This window comes from Barbus barbus, assembly GCF_936440315.1.
Source record: "Barbus barbus genome assembly, chromosome: 23".
Lineage (NCBI taxonomy): Eukaryota > Metazoa > Chordata > Actinopteri > Cypriniformes > Cyprinidae > Barbus > Barbus barbus.
This window is the reverse complement of record NC_136751.1, coordinates 29,389,170-29,411,317: the sequence shown is the minus strand read 5'-3', so window position 1 is coordinate 29,411,317 and position 22,148 is coordinate 29,389,170. Positions and strand designations below refer to the sequence as shown.

Below are 22,148 nucleotides of genomic sequence, written 5' to 3'. Positions count from 1 at the left end.
AATATTCCACACTGAAAATGACCATTTTTTAACAGAAGCAAAAACATGCCGATACATGTATCTTTAAATGCAAATGAGCTGCTGCTACCCGCCCCTTTTCCAGAAGAGGGCGGAGCCTTTACAGCTCATTCCTCACATACTCTGCCAAAACAAAACATCTGTTCATCCTGTTTATCTTCTCTAGCAGTCATGCTCACGTGACACTGCAGTTCTTCCACATCATGAAAGTTTATTATTTGCACGTGTTTTAAAGCCATATCAGTACATTCTCTTTTGTGTCTTATTACGCTTAAACTGTCAAATACACACAAGGTTACGTAAAAAACAGACACAGTCGGTTATGTCTGTGAACTTAAACATGAGGGAAAGAAATGGCATGTGTATATTAGAAGTAGTTTTTGTCCAGCTATAATGTATTTCAAATGAAAATTCATAAAGGCAGATCATTTGTACGAGCGCCAGAGGTCTGTCAGATTAAGGTTATATGTCTTACCTCTGTTGAAATGAAGGCTACAGCGCTTTAAAAAGAGTCCAGCTGTTTGAAAGAGTGACTAATTTATGAATTCTGCCTCCCTCATGAAACTCAATTCGTTCTGAGGGAATAAAAGCGAAACGCTCCAAATATAACCCTGCCTGCTCTGGCAGCGCCACCGTTCCCAGAGCAATTAGCCAAGTGAAAGAAAAATGTAATTACAGTGACTCGTTATCATGGATTTATAAATAAAAGATCCCGAACTGTCCAAGAAAAATTAATTGCGGGAGTCAAAGTTAGCTGTGATAGCACGAGCGTTTGCGCCGCTGTCCGTCAGGCTGCCGTCGGGAATAACCGGACACACGTATCGCCCGTTATCTGCTAATTAACGATACGAGGTAGACCACAGGTGCTGTATACAAGAGTAATCTTTTGTACAATTTCACATCATGATTCCCTAATTAAGAATCTAATTAGAATATAATTAATTCAGCTATAACTTAACAATGTTAATATTTCACTTCTTTTAGACCATGATTTAGCACAAATCCGTCTGTAACTATTATAGTCAGTCAGACCCTGATTTCAAATGCTTTTAAATCCTCTTTTAAACTAAATGTAAATGTTTCATACATAAGTAATATTTTTGTTTGTTGGGTCACTCGTCTTTCTGTCTCGTGGGTAAAATCTTTTCTGGTGATACAGTACTTTCCTGGTCACATTTCAAAATCAAAAATAAATGGATAAAATATATTTTTCCAGACTAAATTCTTATAACCGCATTGAGGAAAAAAATCAATTCTCATTACCATAATGCTTGCATATGTTTTACTTTTTATTTAGCAGTTCAACAAGTGATAACATGGATAAATATTATTTGTAAAATGTATTTAATTCTATAATATAAATAAATATATATATAAATATAATCATAATATCATATATATATATATATAAATATAATCATAAATAAATCATATATATATATATATATGTATATTAGTTATGAAAAATACTTCCGTTTAAATTAGTATTCAAGAATCAAGTGAATTTAAAAATGTTATAAATATATATATATTACTGTACTGAGAATAAAATGTATAAAATTATATTTATATATATAAAATTATATATATATATATATATATATATATATATATATGACAATAAGATACATTTATAAATTATTTAAATTTGTACATTTAAATTTACTTCAGTTTAATAAAGATACTTAATAAAATCACAAACACTTCATGATTTAAATGAGTAAAGTATTTTTATTAAAGTAAAGTAAATATAAATTTATATATATATTCATTACTGTATTATGTATTCTCTATTCATTACTGTAATGAGAAAATTATATATATATATATATATATACAGTATATATGTATGAATGTGTGTGTGTGTGTGTATATATATATATATATATATTTTATTACAGTAATGAATATCATGGTAATGAGAATTGGGGTGGAGATGCCATCATAAACACACTTTATGATGTGACTTTATGACTTTTCTTGAAGCACAGTATAATTTCTTATTTTTTTATAATATTGCAGATTAAATGATAACGTGTGAAGCGTTGACTGTGTTTGTGTTATCAGTGGTGGCTGCTGGCCGTGCTTCTCTGTCAGTGACAGACGTCTCTGATCTCCATTAACCTGATGAGATCTCACACACCAGCATCGGCCCGCTGCCATCACTGATTGATCTGGACAGTCCTCTGCTTACCGGGAACCATAAACACTGTTACAATTCACAAGTCAGCCATTCATCCCCAATACATGGACATCCTGTCTCACACTGCTGTCCAAATACAAGCACTAAACATGCTAAATACAACTCACATGCTAGGAACCATGCATTAAAGCAAAGCATTGTGCTTCATCTTTAGACGTCAGATCTGATGGACAGCCATAGATTCTGATACATAAGCCTCTTTTTTATATCTTATATTATGTATTACATTTACAGTCTATAAACATGTATAGAAAAAAAACTATAATATATTTTTTCTTATATTATATTTTATTTTAATTTTTTTATACTATATTTTGTATATATCTTATATAAAACAGTACATACCTTACATTATATATTAAATTTTTTCAGTCTATGAACATATTTTCCCTTGCTTTTTATTACAGAACAAATCTTTAAATATATACAACAGTACTATTTTTGCAAATATAATTTAATACTTTTTTTATACAAAATACTTTTCATATTATTCATATTATGTATATATCTATGAATGTATTTATTTATTCATTTATTTATTGTAGTAATTCTGCCTTTAGTGTAATTGACGCATTTTGAATGCATTTTGGAAAGTCATTTATCTTATATTTTATTTTACATTTTTAGATTATATTTTGTGTATATCTTGCATGTATTTCCCCTTGCTTTTTTATTGCAAAACATATATATAAAATATATACAACAATATGCAAATTTGCAAGAATTCTATATTTTAATACATTTTATACAAAATTTATTTTATATAATAATTTTATATAATGTGTATGTTTATTGATTGATTGATTGATTGATTGATTGATTGATTGATTGAGAAATCCAGCGTGCATTATGGGTAAAAGCCACCGTTGTGACGCAGACTCGCCGAACAGCTGCATCTCATTGGCTCATCTGCTCTTGTGTCTCGTACTGAATTTGCAGTCATCATTAGTCAAGCGATTCTTCAGTCGAGACCTTCTCAGCGGCTCGGCTCGCTTGACTGAAAGCTCACTGTTCAACAGCAGAGAAAATCACCAAACCATGGCGTGAAAACAAAGCTGTCAGACAGATCTTCTGTCTCATACAACCTAACATCAACTATTTATCTCTACAGGCTATAAAAAAGAAGGGACATTAAACTTTTAAAACTATATATTCTATTTTTCTATATATATTATTTTTCTATTTAAGATAAAATATATAAAATAAATATAAAATATCTAAACATATATATATATATATATATATATATATATATATATATATATATGTATGTGTGTGTGTGTGTGTGTGTGTGTGTGTGCGTGCATACATATTTATTTACATTTATAGGCCATAAAAATATATTTTGCATTACTTTTTATAACAAAAATAATAATACAGAATAGATAGACAAAATGTTTTATTTATTTATTTTTATTGAATAGATAGATAAACAGATGTATACATATTTTTTTATATTTACAAAAATGTTTATTTATTTAGTAATAATTTAATTTAATTCATTTTATTTATTATTTATTTCTTTACTGTTGTAATTCAGTTTTTAGGGAGTATGTATCTGTTTTATTTAACTTATAGCATTTAATGATTTTTCATGATTTTGTTTTTATGATTTCGTTGATTTTTGGATCCTGGATATGACTAACTAATAAATACATTTTTGGATAATCAGTTACTAATATTAATGCAGAGCGGTTTACTATTTGCAACACAACATCAGATGTTTCATACGGAGACATGTGACGTTACGGCTGAATCTTCAGCGTTTCCTGTTCCTGCGGTGTGTGTGTGTGTGTGTCATGTGACTGTGTGTGTTTTCCAGCTGGACGCGGATGCCAGCGAGCTGCTGAAAGAGCTGCAGAATAAACTCAATACGGTGCTGGACGAGCTCAGCGGCGTCTTCGGCTCCAGGTGACGTATGAGGGAATCATGGGTAAAGCTGCTGAGACGCAGGAAATATGATCAGATTCTAATGGACTTGCTAGAGTCAAGTAAAAAGACATTTGGCTCGCAAATTAAATGTTATTGTTACACATATAGTATTTGATTGGATGCTGTGGCTGTGATATGTGACCCTGGACCATAAAATCAGTTGTAAGGGTCAATTTTTTTAAATTGAGATTTATACATCATTATGATCGGACAATATTTGGCTGAGATGCTATTTGAAACTATTTGAAAATCTGGAATCTGAGGGTGCAAAAAAATTTAAATATTGAGAAAATCTCCTTTAAAGTTGTTCAAATGAAGTTCTTAGCAATGCATATTACTAATCAATAATGAAGTTTTAATATATTTATGGAAATTTGTAAAATATCTTCATGGAACATGATCTTTACTTAATATCCTACTGATTTTTGGCATAAAATTTATAATTTTGACCCATACAATGTATTTTTGGCTATTGCTGAATGTCCCAGTTTTAATTATTTTCTGGTTTATTTTATTTTATATTTAATTTTATTAGAATCAGAATCAGAAAGAGATTTATTGCACAATAAATAAAAATAAAATAAAACCGTTTTTGAGGATATATATTTTATTTATAGTTAAAATGATAAAAATCACAGGTTTTTATGTATTTATTTATTTATTATGTATTTAATACAATAAAATATTTGTATTGATTAGACTTTCTGAAATACATTTAATGCTGTCACACGATTAATCGCGATTAATCACATCCAAAATAAAAGTTGTTGTTTACGAAATATATGTGTGTGTACTGTGTATATTTATTATGTATATGGAAATACACACCCATACAGCATATATTTTGAAAATATTCACATGTATATATTTATATCATATATAAATATATTTAATATATAAAGGTAACATATTTTTCTTATATGCATGCATGTGTGTGTATTATTTATATATACATAATAAATATACACAGTGCACATACATATATTATGTAAACAAACTTTTATTTTGGATATGATTATCGTGATTAATCGTGTGACAGCATTAAATAAAATAGAAAATATTTTTTTATGGTGGACATTTATATTTTATTTATAGTTCAAATCTTTAATGAAGGTCTTATATATTTTACTGTATAGCTAAAATAAAATACACATGCAGCATTTATGGAGGAAGTAGATAAATTTTGCATTAATTTCATGTTGCCTTCTGTGATTAGAAACATAGACATACAGATGAAAATAAAAATATTTTATAGAGGACTGTTATATTTTATTTTATGGTTATATAGACATACAGATGAGCTCAGATGATAAAAATGTGTTCAACATGTTCTCATTCTCAGATGAATGCTAGTATGGATGTGGTTTTTAAGTTGACCATGTCTGTGCAGTTTCAAGCCGGTCATTGAGGACTGTGTCAAACAAATGAACCAGGAGCTGATGCAGATGAAGGGAAGCGCAGGGAACAAGAGTAACGCAGCCATGGACGCAGAGACCGTCCTGAGACCCCTCATGGACCTGCTGGACAAGAAGTGAGGAAACCCAGAGCTACATCTGTTGAAGCACCAGTTGCGTTTCTTTCTTTCACTCCATCCCTCTTTTTTCTCTCCAGCCTAATTCTGTTTGCCAAGATCTGTGAGAAGACGGTTCTCAAACGGGTCCTTAAGGAGCTGTGGAAGATAGTGCTCAACACCATCGAACACCAGATTGTTCTTCCACCTCTCTCAGACCAGACAGTGAGTGTAGCACGTCTGTCTCACACACACACACACACACACACATGCATCTGCTCCTAACACAAGCTTATGGAAATGTGAGTGAAGACACAATCACAGATCAGCTGAGGATGGAAAGAGACGTGCTGCTGTTTGAAAAGTGCTGTTTAGCGGATCTACAAGGAGGAATAACCATAATTAGGAACACCAGATATTTCATAGTTTTAAATTTTTTTTTATTTATTTATAAAATTTAATATTTTTATGGAGGGCTTGTATATTTTATTTCATAGCTATAAAATGAATAAAAATGAAATAAAATGAATGAATAAAAATCATATAAAATAAAATATGTAATGGAGGCCGTGCATATTTTACTTCATAGTTAAAAGAAAAGAGAATAACGGAGAGATTAACTGATTTTATTTCATGGATAAAATAAATTATATTTAATGGATGGCTTATATATTTTACATTATAGCTAAGATAAAACAGAAAATGGAGAGCTTAATATATTTTATTCCATAGCTAAAATAAAATACACAATTTAATGGAGGGCTTATTTATTTTACTTTCAGCAAAATTAAAATAAAATTCTTCATGGATGACCTGTATGTTTTACTTTATTGCTTACATTTAATTAAATTAAAAAATATTTTGTAGCTAAAATAAAACAAAATAATTGAGAGCTTAATATATTTTATTTCATAGCTTACTTTCTGTCACGGTGCACAGGAGGCCTTTTATATTTTACTTTCATAGCTAAAATAAAATACAAGTATAAAAATAGAGTATTTAATAGAAGCCCTATATTTAATTTAATTTAAAATTAGATTAAATATTGGCACAATGGCCCTCATTGTTTCTGGAAATAATATTCCAGTAAGTGACATGAACAAACAAAATGTTCCTTGCAAGCCTTCAGTCCATCTTCTTAATAAGCTGAATCAGCAGCCGGACACCCGACTGACAAACACACTGAACAAACTGTGTTTCACTCGCTGAACGACACAGTGTTTCCTGAGACACTTCATTCCCTCAGGAGTCGACTCTTTGTGTTGTGCTTTTGTTTAACAGCAAGGGGCTCAGATGATTTTCAGCGCTGCCAAGGACCTCGGTCAGCTCTCCAAACTCAAGGTGAGGACTCGGTTTTCCAATCTATGCTAAAGAAAACATAACTTTCATTTTAAAGGGATATAGTTGACCCATAAAATAAAAATTGTGTTGTTATAACTCCAAAAAAGGTTGTTCAAAATCGTCCCAGCTAACAGAGAACATGTTCAGAATGATTCGACAAGGCTCTCTGAAAGCCGGTAAAGTTAATAAAACTTCTATTCAATGTTATCTGGTCTTTAATAACATCCTTAAAACAGAAGCACAAAAATGTATTTATATATCATTTCTGGAACTGTTTTCCCCCGGAAATGTTTTAGTTGCATTTAATCAAAAAAAATGTTTATTTTTAAACCATTTTTTTTAAATGTTACTGCTGTTTCAGAACGTTCAGGGTCAAATTTGCTAAATGATACAATGATTCCATTAATGTTCACATAACCAAGAAAAGACGTTTCAGATGAAAACGTTCAGAGAATAATATTTTCACAAATTAACAGGAACGTTAGCAATACGTGAACATTTTTATTAGCTGTTTTTGTTTGTTTGTTTATTTTTTATTATACAAAATTAGCTTTTGCAAAAAAAAAAAAAGCAGCATGCAGGAACATACATTTTTATCCATTAATATTTCATTGACAATTCCTTTTGTAACATTAATAGAATGTTCCTTCAAAGTTAACTGGTCTCTAATAACATTCTCAAAACATTTGCACAAAAACGTGATTTATACGTCATCCAGGGAACTTTTTTCCGAAATGTTTAAATTTTACGTTCATCTACCATTGATTTTTTTGAATGTTACTATGTTCAGAGAATCTTCAAAAGTAATGTTCTTATAATGTTTGCAAAATGATAAAAGAGAAATGTTTCTTTAATGTTCAGAGAACATCCAGAAATAATGTTGTCATAACTTAATGGGAACATTAGCAAAACATTCTTCGAACATTTGTTTTTGGTAGTATCCAAATATGTAGGTGTGCAGATTTGCATTTTTGCACAAACTGTTGCTTTAATAACGTTAATAGAATATTCATTCATTCAGTTTCTTGTTCTGAAATGTTTTAATTGGATGTTTGGCTACCATTTTTTTTTTTGCATGAACTTTAAGAAAATGGTGTGTTCTTGTGTTTGAACACAACCCCAAAATAGAAGGTAATTGGTTTAATATCAAGCCTGTGAATGCAAATGCGTGCATCAGATTGTAGACGTGAGCGAGGCATGTTCAGTTTAAAGCGGCAGGAACAGCAGACGGGCCGCGACTGGCAGCGAGTTTAATGTTTGTCAGGTTTGGAAGGCATTGCTTCTCGTGGAGCTTAGAGGACTCGGAGCAGCACTAGATATCCACCATCCTCACAAATTACAGCAGCGCTTTCATGTAGCTCCCGTTTAGCTGCAAAAACACTTTCTGGCTTATGCTAAGGCTTTACAGCTGTCCGTCAAACGCTGCCCATTTGCATCATTATGGTCTCTCCAGAAACTTTCCTGCTTCTGCTGGTGTATTTATATGTGTCCACTGAGGAGTTTAAGTCCAGAGGAGGACGAGCGCTTTGGATCTGAGCAGGTGTCAGACAGATGGAGGGCTTCTCGTCATTATGTCTCCACAGTCCATCTCATTTGTCCCTCTCTGTCTCATTTCATATGCATTGAAACATCTCTGCTCAATTGCAGCTTTAGCTCCAAATGCGTTTGTATGGTTCCTGTTCTCTGTGCTTCAGTAATTGTGTGTAGAAGTCAACCGCTCTGTTTCTAAACCCAGTGAAACTGCAGTACGTCTATGGCTTTATGCATTATATGCAACTGCCTTAAAACTCATAAGTGACTCTTTGAAGCAACTTAAGTGCACGTGAGAATCAACTCACAGTTACTTTCTAGTTATGTTTACAAGTGATGCAGTATTTGGCACTGAGTAATATTGCATGTTTTTAATTCAATTGAAGCATTTTTTATGGTAAAAGAAGTCTCTTCTGCTCAGCAAGACTGCAATTATTTGCAATTATAACTGTTTTATTTTTCAGGATTCACAGACGAATAGAAAAAAATTATTTGAAATAGAAATTATTTGTAAGAATATTAGTCACTTTTGATCAATTTAAAGCATCCTTGATGAATAAAAGTATTAATTTCTTTAAAAGAATTATCTAAACATTCAGAAATCAAGATTAATTTGAGAAGCAAATGTAGTTAAGATATTAAGTATAAAATGTCAACATTTTATTTATTGAATTTAAGACTAATGCAAGAAAAACAATCTGACAGTGGGGTTAGAAAATAATTTAAAACGAAAACAATTATTTTTCTGACCCCACTGGCAAATATTTATTCTTGTATTAAGCAAAAACTTCATTTTGATCAGCTTTTCAAAACAATTTTGTTTCTGAAGTATTATCTTGATTAAAGAATGTTTAAACATTTGTACTGAAAAACAAGACAAAAAATCTAAAATATAAGTTCTGCTGATTACTGTACCTTCTTTGGCTGCTGAGGAGTGTTTTTTATTGCACTGTACATCCAGTGAGGTTTTATGAAAGTGCAGTAACATTTAACACACGATGAGTTCTGAAATGTGCATTATTCTGTGTGTTTGTGGATGTACTGGTTTGCAGCGAGTCTGAATGTGTGTACTGACCTGAACAGCTGATCAATACACTAAAGGTGTGAGCGCATCTCTGACGCGGCGAGCTTAAGCTGGGAGAAATCAGTGGACAGAATCAGCTCTTCCTGCACTCTCAGATGAGCTTACACTGATTTGATGTGGATTAATGTTCACTCACACGTCGCTCTCTCTGTTATCTCTCTCAGGCTTATTTGTATTAAACTTTGCACCACCATTGACCTGTAAGATTAAATGAAATTGAAGTTTTGTCTTGAATCACGGTGAGGCCACAGAGTCTCCTGGGATCTGTCACCTTTGATTCTAATGAGCGGTAAGACGCTCCGAGAAAAGCCCTGCTGACCTCTGAATCTTGTATGCATGCAAAGCTCACATTAAAAGACTAATGCACAATGGCCATCTTTATAAATCCTGAGACTTTGTGTGGCTTTTACCTGAATATTCCATCTAATGTTATGGACAGGGTTCTAGGGCCTCATTTATAAAGTGTGTGTATGAAATAAAATAAAATATATTTGTTTTATAACTATAACAATTACAATATATTTGCTAGATGGCTTATTTTTAATTTTATAGCTAAAATAAATATATAAATAAATAATGGAGGGCATATATTTTTTTCTTTACAGCTGAAATAAAATAAAAAACAAACTTGTCAAGCAAATCTGAACTCTCAGAATTATTTTATGCATTGTATTTTGTCAAGCTTGACCAGATTTAGAAATGGATGGAGGAAAATATATTTTTATTTTATTTTGTTTTATTTTATTTTATTTTAGCTGTGAAGCAAAATATATACACCCTTTCAAAAAATAAAATATTTTATTTTATAACTAAAAAAAAAATAAAACAATAAAATATAATATTTTTACTGGAGGTCTTATATATTTTATTTATATAAATATTATTATAGCTAAAATTAAATATAATATGGAGGCCATGCATATTATAATTAGCTAAAATAAAATAAAAACAGCAAACGTGTTGAGCAAATCTGAGCAAGGAATTTTATGCATGGCATTTCATTAAAATTCTTCTACATGAGGTGGTATATATAGTAAAACCAGTGTTAGAAATGAATGCAGGACAAGATTTGAAGTGCATTTTAATGTGGATTAAAGACAGTAATTGACTCTGTCTTTCTCTGTGTTCAGGAGCATGTGATCCGGGAGGAAGCTCGCAGTCTGAGCCCTCGACAGTGTGCCGCCATGGATTTAGTGCTTCCCACCATCAAGGTATGGGCTTCTTGCTCTTCTTCTGCTCTGATTCAGGGCTCAGTCGCATGAACTGCTGCATAGACTGGTGCTACAATCAAACACCTGCTTTTAAATTCAAGTGCTTAAAAATGCAGCTTGGTTTGGAAAATTAAGACTGGTATCATTAGGCTTATTTATGTTTTTTAGGTATGCACACAGACTGTTAACTGCTACATATTCCACACATAAAAACAGACTCAAAATTGTAATATCATATTCAGTCTATGTATTTTATTCTATGATTTTGTCCTCGATGCTTTGAGTTCCTCTCCAGGCCTCTGGAGGGCGATGCAGTGCATGCATAAACTTGAGCATTTATGAACAACTTCATGCAACTTAAACTCCGTTTTTTCCTGAAATGCATCATGTTTAAGTGATGATGTGAATTTTTCCACTTTCGAACCACATTTTCTTCGGTTAAAGCATGTGGAATAGAGTCAGATTAGATCTGGCCTGGATTTCATTTACTTGCGTCACATATATAAACACACACACGTGTGGTTACAGTGGTGTGTGACTGTATATGTGGTGTAAATATGCATGTTGTTGGGATCGGTCATGGAGTGGGAATTTGGCTCATTGGTATTCTGAGGACTGAAGCTAATTAGGGAAGTTCACAAAAGCCTTGAGTGAAATTTTGTCGATGGCTGCACGCAGAGATGAGCTCAGGATTCTGTGCTCGAGGTGCAAAGCAACGACAGCCAAGATATCTGCTGAGATTAATGAGAATAATAATTAATGTGTGAGGGAAGAAAAGAGACACAGACAGATAAAAGAGGGAGAGGAGAACAATCCCTGTCTGATGTCTTTGTTTTGTCTTTTTAAACATGAATCCATCAATGAATCAATGCACTTCTTTTTTTATATATATATATTTTCTATTAAAATATCTAAAAATTATTAAAATAAATTAATAATATTGTAAGACTTATTTTCAGAATATGATGAATCAGTGATGAACGAATAAGACATTGGCAGTTTATTTTTAGATGATATGAACAATGCTATACAAATAACATTATTTTGTATTGTTTTACTATATATATATATATATATATATATATATATATATATATATATATATTTATTTTTTTATTTTTTTTATTTTTAAACTCGAATATGATGTATCTTGATTTTTTTTTTCTTAACAAACTGGCAATTTGTTAATACTTTTTAAACCATATTTTTAGATAGATATGTACAATGCTATACAAATAACATTTTTTATTATTTTTTTAAATTATTTTTATTGTTTTATTTTTATATATTTATTTATTTATTTATTTTAAGTCAAATTGAGGGGGACAAACTGTATGATATTTAGATATGCAAAACATTAGAAATGCTAAACGACAAATGCATAGATATTCAGATGGATAAATATTCATTATTAAAATTAAATTAATAATATTGTAAGAATTATTTGCAGAGAATACAAGGTATATCTTGAATTAAATTTATTTTTCTTAACACATTGACAATTTTTTACCACATCTTTACCTTTTTTATTGTTTTAAGCATAATGTTGTCAGAAGAACTGATGCATTGATGCAAATTATAATTATTAAATAATCAAATCATTCTCTGAATGCAAGTCTTATTATCTTATGCAACTTTGCAAATCAATTAATTTATCTAGTTTTAAGCATGCTTGGATTTGTATGTAATTTATGTATTATAATTATTACTTTTGGTGCCATAAAAAGAATGCCACTTGATATTATACAAGTACAACATACAAACATATGATATTATTAGTGTGTTGTTGATCATCTGAGGAAAATGTAAAATATATCTGCAAATGACAGATGGAACATCAAATAGAAATAGAGAAATAAAATAAAATAAAGCAGGGCCTTGCCACTGCTCTCAAACACACAATAGAAAAAGCTCTGTATGAATAATGCAGCTGAAATAATGGGCCACCAGAAGATCAAAAAAGCATGCATTTGAAATCCAGCATATTTCAGGCATTTTCATAACACAAAGACTGATCTGATCAGCACATGAAAGCATATAAACTTGATCCTTAATATGTGCACTGAATCTGTTACTCTGATGAGTTTCGTAAAAGCTTGTTTATTCTTTATTCTGTATTATTACCAAAGTGATGCTCGTCCTGACCAATCAATACAGCCGACAAACCACATCAGCCATTCATCATCAGCTCAACTAGAGTCCAGCTCACAGCCAGAGGCCTTCATCAGCAGACAATCAGACGCTGCTCACTGGATTTCATCACACTCAGAAAGACAGAACGAATGATAGATAAATAGTTATTTCTTTATTTTTATTGAGGTTTAGACAGAAATGAATGATGCTATACAAATAAAATGTATCATTAATTTATAATTTATGTTTATTGAGTTTTATAGATAGATAGATACGAATGATCCTATACAAAAAAAAAAAAAAAAGCATTTTTAGTTTTATAGATATGATGATGCCACACAGATAAAATGTATTATTTATATATTGATTGATTTTTATTAATTTTATTGATTGATTTATTCATACTGATTTATTTTTATTCATAGTGATTGAGTGATAAATATGATATTATAGATAGATATGAATGATCCTATATAAATGTGTATTTTATTTATTTATTTTTCTTGAATTTTATATATATATATATATATATATATATATATATGTATGTGAATGATTCTACACAAACAAAATGTTTTATTTATTTTTATTGAATAGATAAAAAAAAATATTTATTTATTTTTATTTAGTTTAATAGATATGAATTATGCTTCACAAATAAAATGTATCATTTATTTATTTTAATAAGGTCAAAGTGAGGAAACTAAATGCAAACATAAGCTATGCAAAACAGAAAGGCTAAACAATACAAGGAATAAATATTTAGATGAGTAATTTTGTTTTTAAATTTTTTTTATTCTGACCTGTGAAGCACTTTGAGCTGCATTTTATATATGAACGATGCAATTAAAATGTATACAATTTAAATACCATTTTAATTATATTTGATTAAAAAATATTTGATTTGATTTGATTTTAAAGGTTAAAGTAAGGGAAAAACTTCAATGCAAGCATTGAAAATGACACCTGGCCTTTCCTGAGCGCTGGAGCGATTGATTCCTGGGTGGAAATCTCATCTGTCTCAATCACGGCAGACATGCAAACGTCAGCGCTCGTCCTCACCGCTCACGCTCTAATCAGCCCTTACGCTAATAGAATAATAAAGTCGATCTGATCAAATGCCAGTCGTCTCTCACACTCATGTCCAGCAGTGGACGCTGATCTCTGCAGCTCCGGGCTTCTGTTGAACCCTGATCTGATTGTGTTCGGCTGACAGACGAGTTATCCATCTCACGTCTCGCAGGATTAACTCGGTTAACCGTATGAAGCTGTGAATATTACTGCAGCATCCACTGAGAACCTTTCATATATGATGTTCAAATCATGTTCTGCTCTGATGAATGGACATTTCTGTCTATATAGATGCTGAATGGCAGTATTTCAACAGTAAGGCAGTGCAATAGTGTGAGAATGTCTCAAAGGCAATGTTAGTCACAATGTGCAGTCAATATTCACAATATAACAGCTTCTATGAAATGGTTACTACGGTCATTTCTGCTCTGCAAACCCTTCTGAACTCTATAACTTTTGCGTGTGCTGTAATTTAAGGAACTTTTCTTTATAAAGCATTTATCAAACAATCAAAAATATGCACCGGTCAAACTCAGAGAGTGAAACTTTATCATTTAAAAAGTTTAATTTTATTATTGTATTATGTTTTATTTTATTATTATAGAATTTTTATATTTTACTTTTATCATGTCATAACAGATTTTTTATTTTAGATTTTTTATGATAAAAAAATATTTTTATCTTATCTTATATATTAAATATTTTTATTTTTAATTATTCATATTTTATATTAATAATTAATAAATATTTTATAAATTTTTATCCGTTTTTTTTTATTGAACTATAATTTATTTTCTGTTGTAATTTATCATTTTATTATTTCAGTTTTACTTTTAGTAATTTTTATTACTTTTTTCATTTAGTTGCTAAGGCAATATTTCTAATTTTTGTTGGAATTACTGGAAATATAATATTATAAAAAATATAATAATAAAATACAATTTTTGCATTTTACAAGAAAGTATTTCGGTCATTCTACTTCATTATTTCTGGTTTAATTCAATGTTACTTCTTAGTAATTATTTGTGAAATTTAATTTCTGAGTGAAAATTGTACCTATACCAATTTTCTTAGTGTAGGCTAAGCCAATATTTAATTTAATTTAATTTAATTTAATTTAATTTAATTTAATTTAATTTAATTTAATTTAATTTAATTTAATTTAATTTAATTTAATTTAATTTTTATTTGACCCACATAAAAAAAAAAGGAATTACAATGTTTTTAGACATTTAAAGATCAATGAAGAAACACTTGATTTCCGTCTTTAAAAATTGACTTTTTAATATTTAGTATTTCATCCAAAATATAAAGTGCTGCTTAGTAGAAGTAACCCTGAATCTCCATGCACCGAGAACTTTACCTTGACTGTATATGACTCATGTGTTCTGACGCAGTGAATGGATGTTTTCAGGTGCTTTCTGAGTGAAGGATGAGCGATCTGCAGAAACACGCAGCATGTTTGAGTCTCTCAGTAACCAGTGCGCTTGTTTCTCCGTTCAGCAATATTTCCATGCGGGTGGAAACGGTCTCAAGAAAACCTTCCTGGAGAAGAGCCCCGATCTCAAGTCCTTGAAATACGCCCTCAGCCTTTACACTCAACCCACAGATGCCTTGATCAAGAAATATATATGCACCCAAACCTCTCAAGGTAAGAGCGTGTTTGTGCTTCTGGAGGAGCCGATCGTACATCTCGCTGTCAGGAGAGAGAGAGACAGAGAGAGATACTTTCATGCACTGAGACAGTTCTGCTCGCTTGATTTGTTCAGAATGCAGTTTTAAAGTAGTATGCCGTGTGTATACTTATGTAATATGCATGTTTTCTGTATGCATGAATGATCTGCTACATTTATCAAAACATGTAGTGGCTCTGGTCTAAAACATACTGAAGTGTGCTGCCTACTTAGACAACATTAGACATGCATTACCATCATTCTCATTCCTTCTCTTGGCCAAAGTCAATCCCAGAATGCATTCTGCACAAAAAAGTGAGAGAAATAAGTTTACAATTCTGAATGATCTAACTTTGGGTGTGTTCTGCATGAAAATATTAAACATATTTTAAGGGACTGTCCTGCTTTTAATCAAGTAGACAACATTTTATTCAATAAGCTCACTTAAAGAGGTCATCGTTGACTCACACTCATGTCAAGATATTTTGAAGAATGTTTGCATTCAAACACTTTCACCAGCATTCTTTCAAATATCATCTTTTACCAAAGAAGACTCCTCTTATGATCAGTGGGACCCCTGTGGAGAGGGTGAGTAGCTTCAAGTACCTCGGTGTAAACATCTCCGAGAACCTGACTTGGACTACTCTGTGTCATAACATCACATGACTCCATGTAAATATCAATAAGTTATTCATAATTTTTTCTACCTCGTATTGCTGCTATGTGAATACCCTGTACAAATTTTTTGCACATTCCTTCTTATATTATTAAGTCAACAACATACTGACCTGCACATTTATATTTTATTTTTACTACTTTTCTTTTTCTTAATATTTATGTACATTCGGTGTTTTGTATTCTTTATAATTGCACTGTCCTTGGAGCGGACCTGACTTACATTTCACTGCTGGTTATACTCTGTATAATTGTGTATGTGACAAATACAAATCTTGAATCTTATATTCAACAGAAGCAAGAAACTCATACAGGTTTGGAATATAATAATCTGGAATCTGAGGGAGCAAAAAAATCTAAATATTGAGAAAATCACTTTAAAGTTGTTCAAATGAAGTTCTTAGCAATGCATATTACTAATCAAAAATTAAGTTTTGATATTTTTACAGTAAGACATTTACTAAATATCTTCATGGAACATGATCTTTACTTAATATGCTAATGATTTTTGACATAAAATAAAAATGTATAATTTTGACCCCTACAGTGTATTGTTGGTTATTACTGGTTTTGTGCTGCAGGGACACATTTTGTAACTCAGGTTTTGCCTTGAAAATAACCTAGTAAATTTGAGTAATTTTGTTTTGTGCTTTTGTTATTTTAATTTTTTTTTAGTGTTCATCTTTCAATTATTTTTTAATATGTCTATGCATCTTTATTTTATTTCAGTTTTAGTAATTATGTAGTTTATTTATTAATTTTTACTTGTTTTTTATTTATTATTATTTAACTATAATTTATTTTCTATTGTAATTTATAATTTTATTTCAGTTTTACTTTTAGTAATTTTATTACTTAATTTTTTTCAGTTAGTTGCTAAGACAATATTTCTCATTTTCATTTAGGTTTTTTCGTTCTATTCTAAGTTCTAAGTTTATTTTGATTTCAAATAAAGAAATGTTTAATCATTTTTAGTTAACAACAACACTGTGAAGCCAATTGCTAAGACAGTAAACAGCAGGTTTTGGAACAGAGCCACCGTATCCCACAATGCAGTTTGCTTGAATTGACTTTCCATCATGACCAATGAACCAGAAGCGATATTTCTTCCTAACTCATTATTTTATTGGTCTGCCAACAGACAGTGAGTTTGGCAAACTATTTATTTTGAAGATAGTAAATGAACTTCACTTGTTCAACTTGCGTTAAACATGCAGCTAAATGAGGTCATGTGACAACCATACTATTATTTAAGATGTTTATAGTTGGAGACTGTTTCAAACACTGATTTTTAATAGCATGCAGTATATATTGTGCAGCACTCTCTCTCTCTCTCTCTCCTAAGGCCAAAGGCTGCAGACAGAATATGATTTCTAATGTTTTGTGTGTGTTGAGTTGATGTGTGTTTCCTTCCCCGTGCACTGTTTATAATTCCTCAAACTTCATGTTTAGAGTTATTCATCACTGCAGTTCTGGGGTTTTCTGTCGGAGCAGGTGATGGATTTCTTGGATATCTGGGCTCTTTTGGTTCAGATGGAGAATCTCTAGGGATTTTACACAGCAGACACGTCACACACACTTATTTTTTTAAATGCACTGTAAGGAAAAATCTCTTCAAACTGAGCTAAAACTGAATCTAACAGCATTATATATGTATTTATACACTGGCAGTCAAAAAATGTGAATAATTATGATCTTTAATGTTTTTGAAAGAAGTCTCTTAAGCATTTATTTGATCAAAAATACAATAAATTAAAAAATACTTGCAAGCACATTGATAATAATCAGAAATGTTTCTTGAGCAGCAAACCAGCATATTAGAATGATTTCTGAAGGATCATGTGTTGGGTTTTGGAACACAGAAATACATTTTGACAGATATTCACATAGAAAAGTAAAATATTTTTAACAATATTTTAGTTTTTACTGGATTTTTGTTTAAATAAATGCAGCCTTGGTGAGCAAAAGAGACATATCAAAAAGATTAACTTGTGTGTGTGTGTTGTGTGTGTTGTGTGTGTGTGTGTGCGTGTGTGCGTGTGTATGTGTGCGTGTGTTGTGTGCGTGCGCGTGTGTGTGTGTGTGTGTGTGTGTGCATGCGTGTGTGTGTGTGTGTGTGCGTGCGTGTGCGTGTGTGTGTGTGTGTGCGTGCGTGTGTGCGTGCGTGCGTGCGTGCGTGCGTGTGTTGTGTGCGCGTGTGTGTGTGTGTGTGTGTGTGCGTGTGTGCGTGTGTGTTGTGTGCATGTGTGCGTGTGTGTGTGTGTGTGTGTGTGTGTGTGTGTTGTGTGCGCGCGTGTGTGTGTGTGTGTGTGTGTGTGTTGTGTGCATGCGTGTGTGTGTTGTGTGTGTGTGTGTGTGTGTGTGTGTGTGTGTGTGTGTGTGTGTGTGTGCATGCGTGTGTGTGTGTGTGTGTGTGTGTGTGTGTTCACCTGTTACTTATAGCTACCTCACCCACAATCTTCAGTTGTAAATAAAGTTGTGTGCATCTTCCTAGATATATTGCCCTTCATCTCAATCAGATGATGATATGAAGTGATAATGATGTGCAAACCCACTGAGAAATATAAAGCAGCTTATTTTGCCTCAATTTAAATGATGTGTTCATCAGAAGTCTAGGTCTAGCTATGCAGGAATATCAACACAATTTAATAAGCACTTCCATAGTTTGCTGTGACCTCTGACTCCTTCAGACAAGTTCTGGAAGTAATGAATGTAAAATCTCCTGCAGCTCATGATCTGATATCTGACTGCAGTAAATATCACTCATTCTTTCTGGACTCACTTTAAATTCCCTCCAGAGACGGCTTTATTTTCTTTGTCTGTGAAAAGGCTTGTGTGAATGTGTCCTGTGGGTCCGAGAGACGGACGAGAGCCTGTCAGTGGAGTTCAGAGTCCACCTGAATGATCCTGGACTGGGGTTTTTCAGTCTGATCGGAGAGGAGAGATTGTTTTTTTAGTGGACATATCATAAAATTTTTTATTACTATTACTTTGGTTTTCTCCTTGAGGTCATTTATAATAAGTTTTATGGAGCTGAATCACGTTGTAAAAGATTTATAATTCAATAGAGAAAGTTTTGAGTGCTGAAAGTCTTAGAAGATCGATGAAAATTCGATTCTTCATGATATTAATGCTTTAAAAAAAACGTCATGTCAGAATTATGCATAAGTTTATGCAATACAATTTTGGTGATCACAGCGTTTTTCAGACTTTATCATTTGTAGCATTATTGTAAACTTTTTTTTGTTTTGTATTTCTGTAATTTCATATATTTTTGTGCTTTTTTTGTACTTATATTGATGTATCTGTGAGATGTGGGAAATGGATTCGTAGAATAGAATAAATATACAATATTATAAAAAAAGTTATTTTTATTATACATATAACAATATATGCACACTGCATAATATATTGAACATAATTGAATATAATAATAATTCTTATTATTATTATTAATTTGTGTTTGTATTTATGCTTTTTACTAGTTAGCAATGCTTTTCCCAGCAGATAATGTTCTAAATTGAATTTATTCTTTATTATTATACTTTAATAAATATTGTTGGTTACTAGTTAATATCAATTATATAATGACTTATTGGTGCATTGGTAAGAAGTGATCAAGAAAATTTAGGCTATTTATATAATATATGATAATATAACAATTTCAAATAAATTAAATAGAATTAATTAATATTATTATATTTTTTGTATTTGTTTTTAAAATAGTTAGCAATTATTTTCCTTGCAGACCATTTTCTAAAGTTAATTTACCACCTGTTGATATACTAATAATTTAATATTTATCATTAATTGCAATTGCAACAGCTTGATTAGTGTTTATTAGCATTATTGTTTATGTTTGTTTGCATTTCCAGCCTAGAAAATAAATCGACAGACCACAGAAAGTCTTTATGAAAGCTGGCGTTTGTTACGAGGTCAGAGAGCAAACGAAAGCAGAGAGGAGGTTAATCCAATCGTGATTGATTGTTGATGTCTGCTGTGGACGCTGTAGGTCGTTTAGCTGACACTCTTCAGTTAATTTGGTTAAACGTGGCCTTGACAGTTTCCCTGTTTGCTGCAAACCTTGAGGGGGAAATGCAAAGATACAAAACACAGCGTTCACTCCTCCATTATTCTCCCATTCGGAGCGATCTGTCTGGATCTACTCCAGAGAGGACAGAGTTTAATTCTTCCAAAAATATAGTCTAAACCAACAACCATCCCGAAATCCATTAGACTAGAGTTATGGGATTGTGAATTCTGGGGTTTGACAGTCTACAGCTATTAAATATGAATCGAGGGGAAATTAATCTTTCTCAGGATAGATTATATTGACTTTTCGTAAAGATAGCAATGACTCATATTTGAATCTTTTTTTTTATTTATTTTTTAACAGCCTTAAAGCATCTGCAGCTCTCCAACTTTCTCTCTAATAATGTTAAACAACTTTATTAGCTTTATTGACTTTAATTTCCAATTTTCAGGTGATAATAAGATCATATTTACCATCTGTTGATTTATTATTTTAATTTTGATTTATTATTTTTATTTGATAATAATTATAATTGTAGTTTGTGTATGTATGTTTATATGTTGGCTATTAATATTTATTTTTCTTATTATTAATATTATGTGTTTTGTTCATATTTATAGTTTAGCTTTTTGTGTGTGAACAGATTTTATATATGTTGGTTATAAATTATCTTTTTTTTATTGTGTGTGTGTGTGTGTGTGTGTGTGCGTGCGTGCGTGCGTGCGTGCGCGTGCGTGCAGGTGTGTGTGTGTGTGTGTGTGCGCGTGTGTGTGTGTGCGTGCGTGCGTGCGCGCGTGTGTGTGTGTGTGCGTGCGTGTGTGTGTGCGTGCGTGCGTGCGTGTGTGTGTGTGTTTATATGTTGGTTTATTTGTCTTGGCAGATAATGTTCTACAACATAATCACAACAGGCTCATTTGTCAAGTTGAAGCACATTTCATTAATCACTCTATCTGTGGTTTTATTGTGTATTCATTTAGTGTAGTGTGTGTGTTCAGTGTGTAACGCATGCTCTTATCTGACATACTGTATGATGTTCATGTGTCTAAAAACTGATTCCAGGTCAGTCCACGTCTGGATCCATCGGGGAGGTCGCCATCCAGGTGGACCTGATCTCACACCCCGGCACTGGAGAGCACAAAGTCAGCGTCAAAGGTAACACACACACACACACACACACACACACACACACACACAGCGCTTAATTCATGATTAAGATACTCTGAAGTCTAAATTACTCAAATTAGTATGTTTCTCTTTGCCACAGACACTGTATTCTTTTAATCAGTTAATTTCAGTGTAATTTCACTGATAAAGCACTTGCTGCTGCTCTAATTAGCAGAATGAAAGTTTCCTCTCGCTGTAATGGCTCTCATCTGGCCGCGTTTTTAAGAGTTCAGGATCTGTTAATGAGCTCCGTCTCTACAGGAGACACGAAACCTGGACTGCAGAGAGACACCTGCACAACAAACCCAATTAATGACCACAAACACTGCTTAATAACAGACCAATGCATGAAAAATCATTTAAAAAGTTCAAATAGATCAAAACTAAATTGCAGTTTCTAATTAAAATAAATATCAGTGACATTGTGTTATTATGAATGTATGCCTTTGAGGAAAGCCACAAAACAAATATTATAATATTCCTAATTAACTTTCATGATTTATTGTTGTTAATAAATTTGTAGGCCGTTTAATGCTGGCGAGCACCTTGGTGCTTTAATAGAAATTTAAA

The 22,148-nt window shown here is 31.8% G+C and overlaps 1 protein-coding gene across 1 annotated transcript in view; it reads left to right on the top strand.

Moving 5' to 3' along the window:
- The window catches only part of unc13c (unc-13 homolog C (C. elegans)), a 154,667-nt gene that overhangs the window by 125,842 nt on the left and 6,677 nt on the right, over positions 1–22,148 (top strand). The window contains exons 25-31 of the mRNA XM_079373504.1: positions 4,044–4,132; positions 5,544–5,684; positions 5,765–5,888; positions 6,945–7,004; positions 10,749–10,829; positions 15,537–15,684; positions 21,474–21,566. Of these exons, the coding sequence (XP_079229630.1) occupies positions 4,044–4,132; positions 5,544–5,684; positions 5,765–5,888; positions 6,945–7,004; positions 10,749–10,829; positions 15,537–15,684; positions 21,474–21,566 (736 nt within the window). The remainder of the gene's footprint in view (positions 1–4,043; positions 4,133–5,543; positions 5,685–5,764; positions 5,889–6,944; positions 7,005–10,748; positions 10,830–15,536; positions 15,685–21,473; positions 21,567–22,148) is intronic.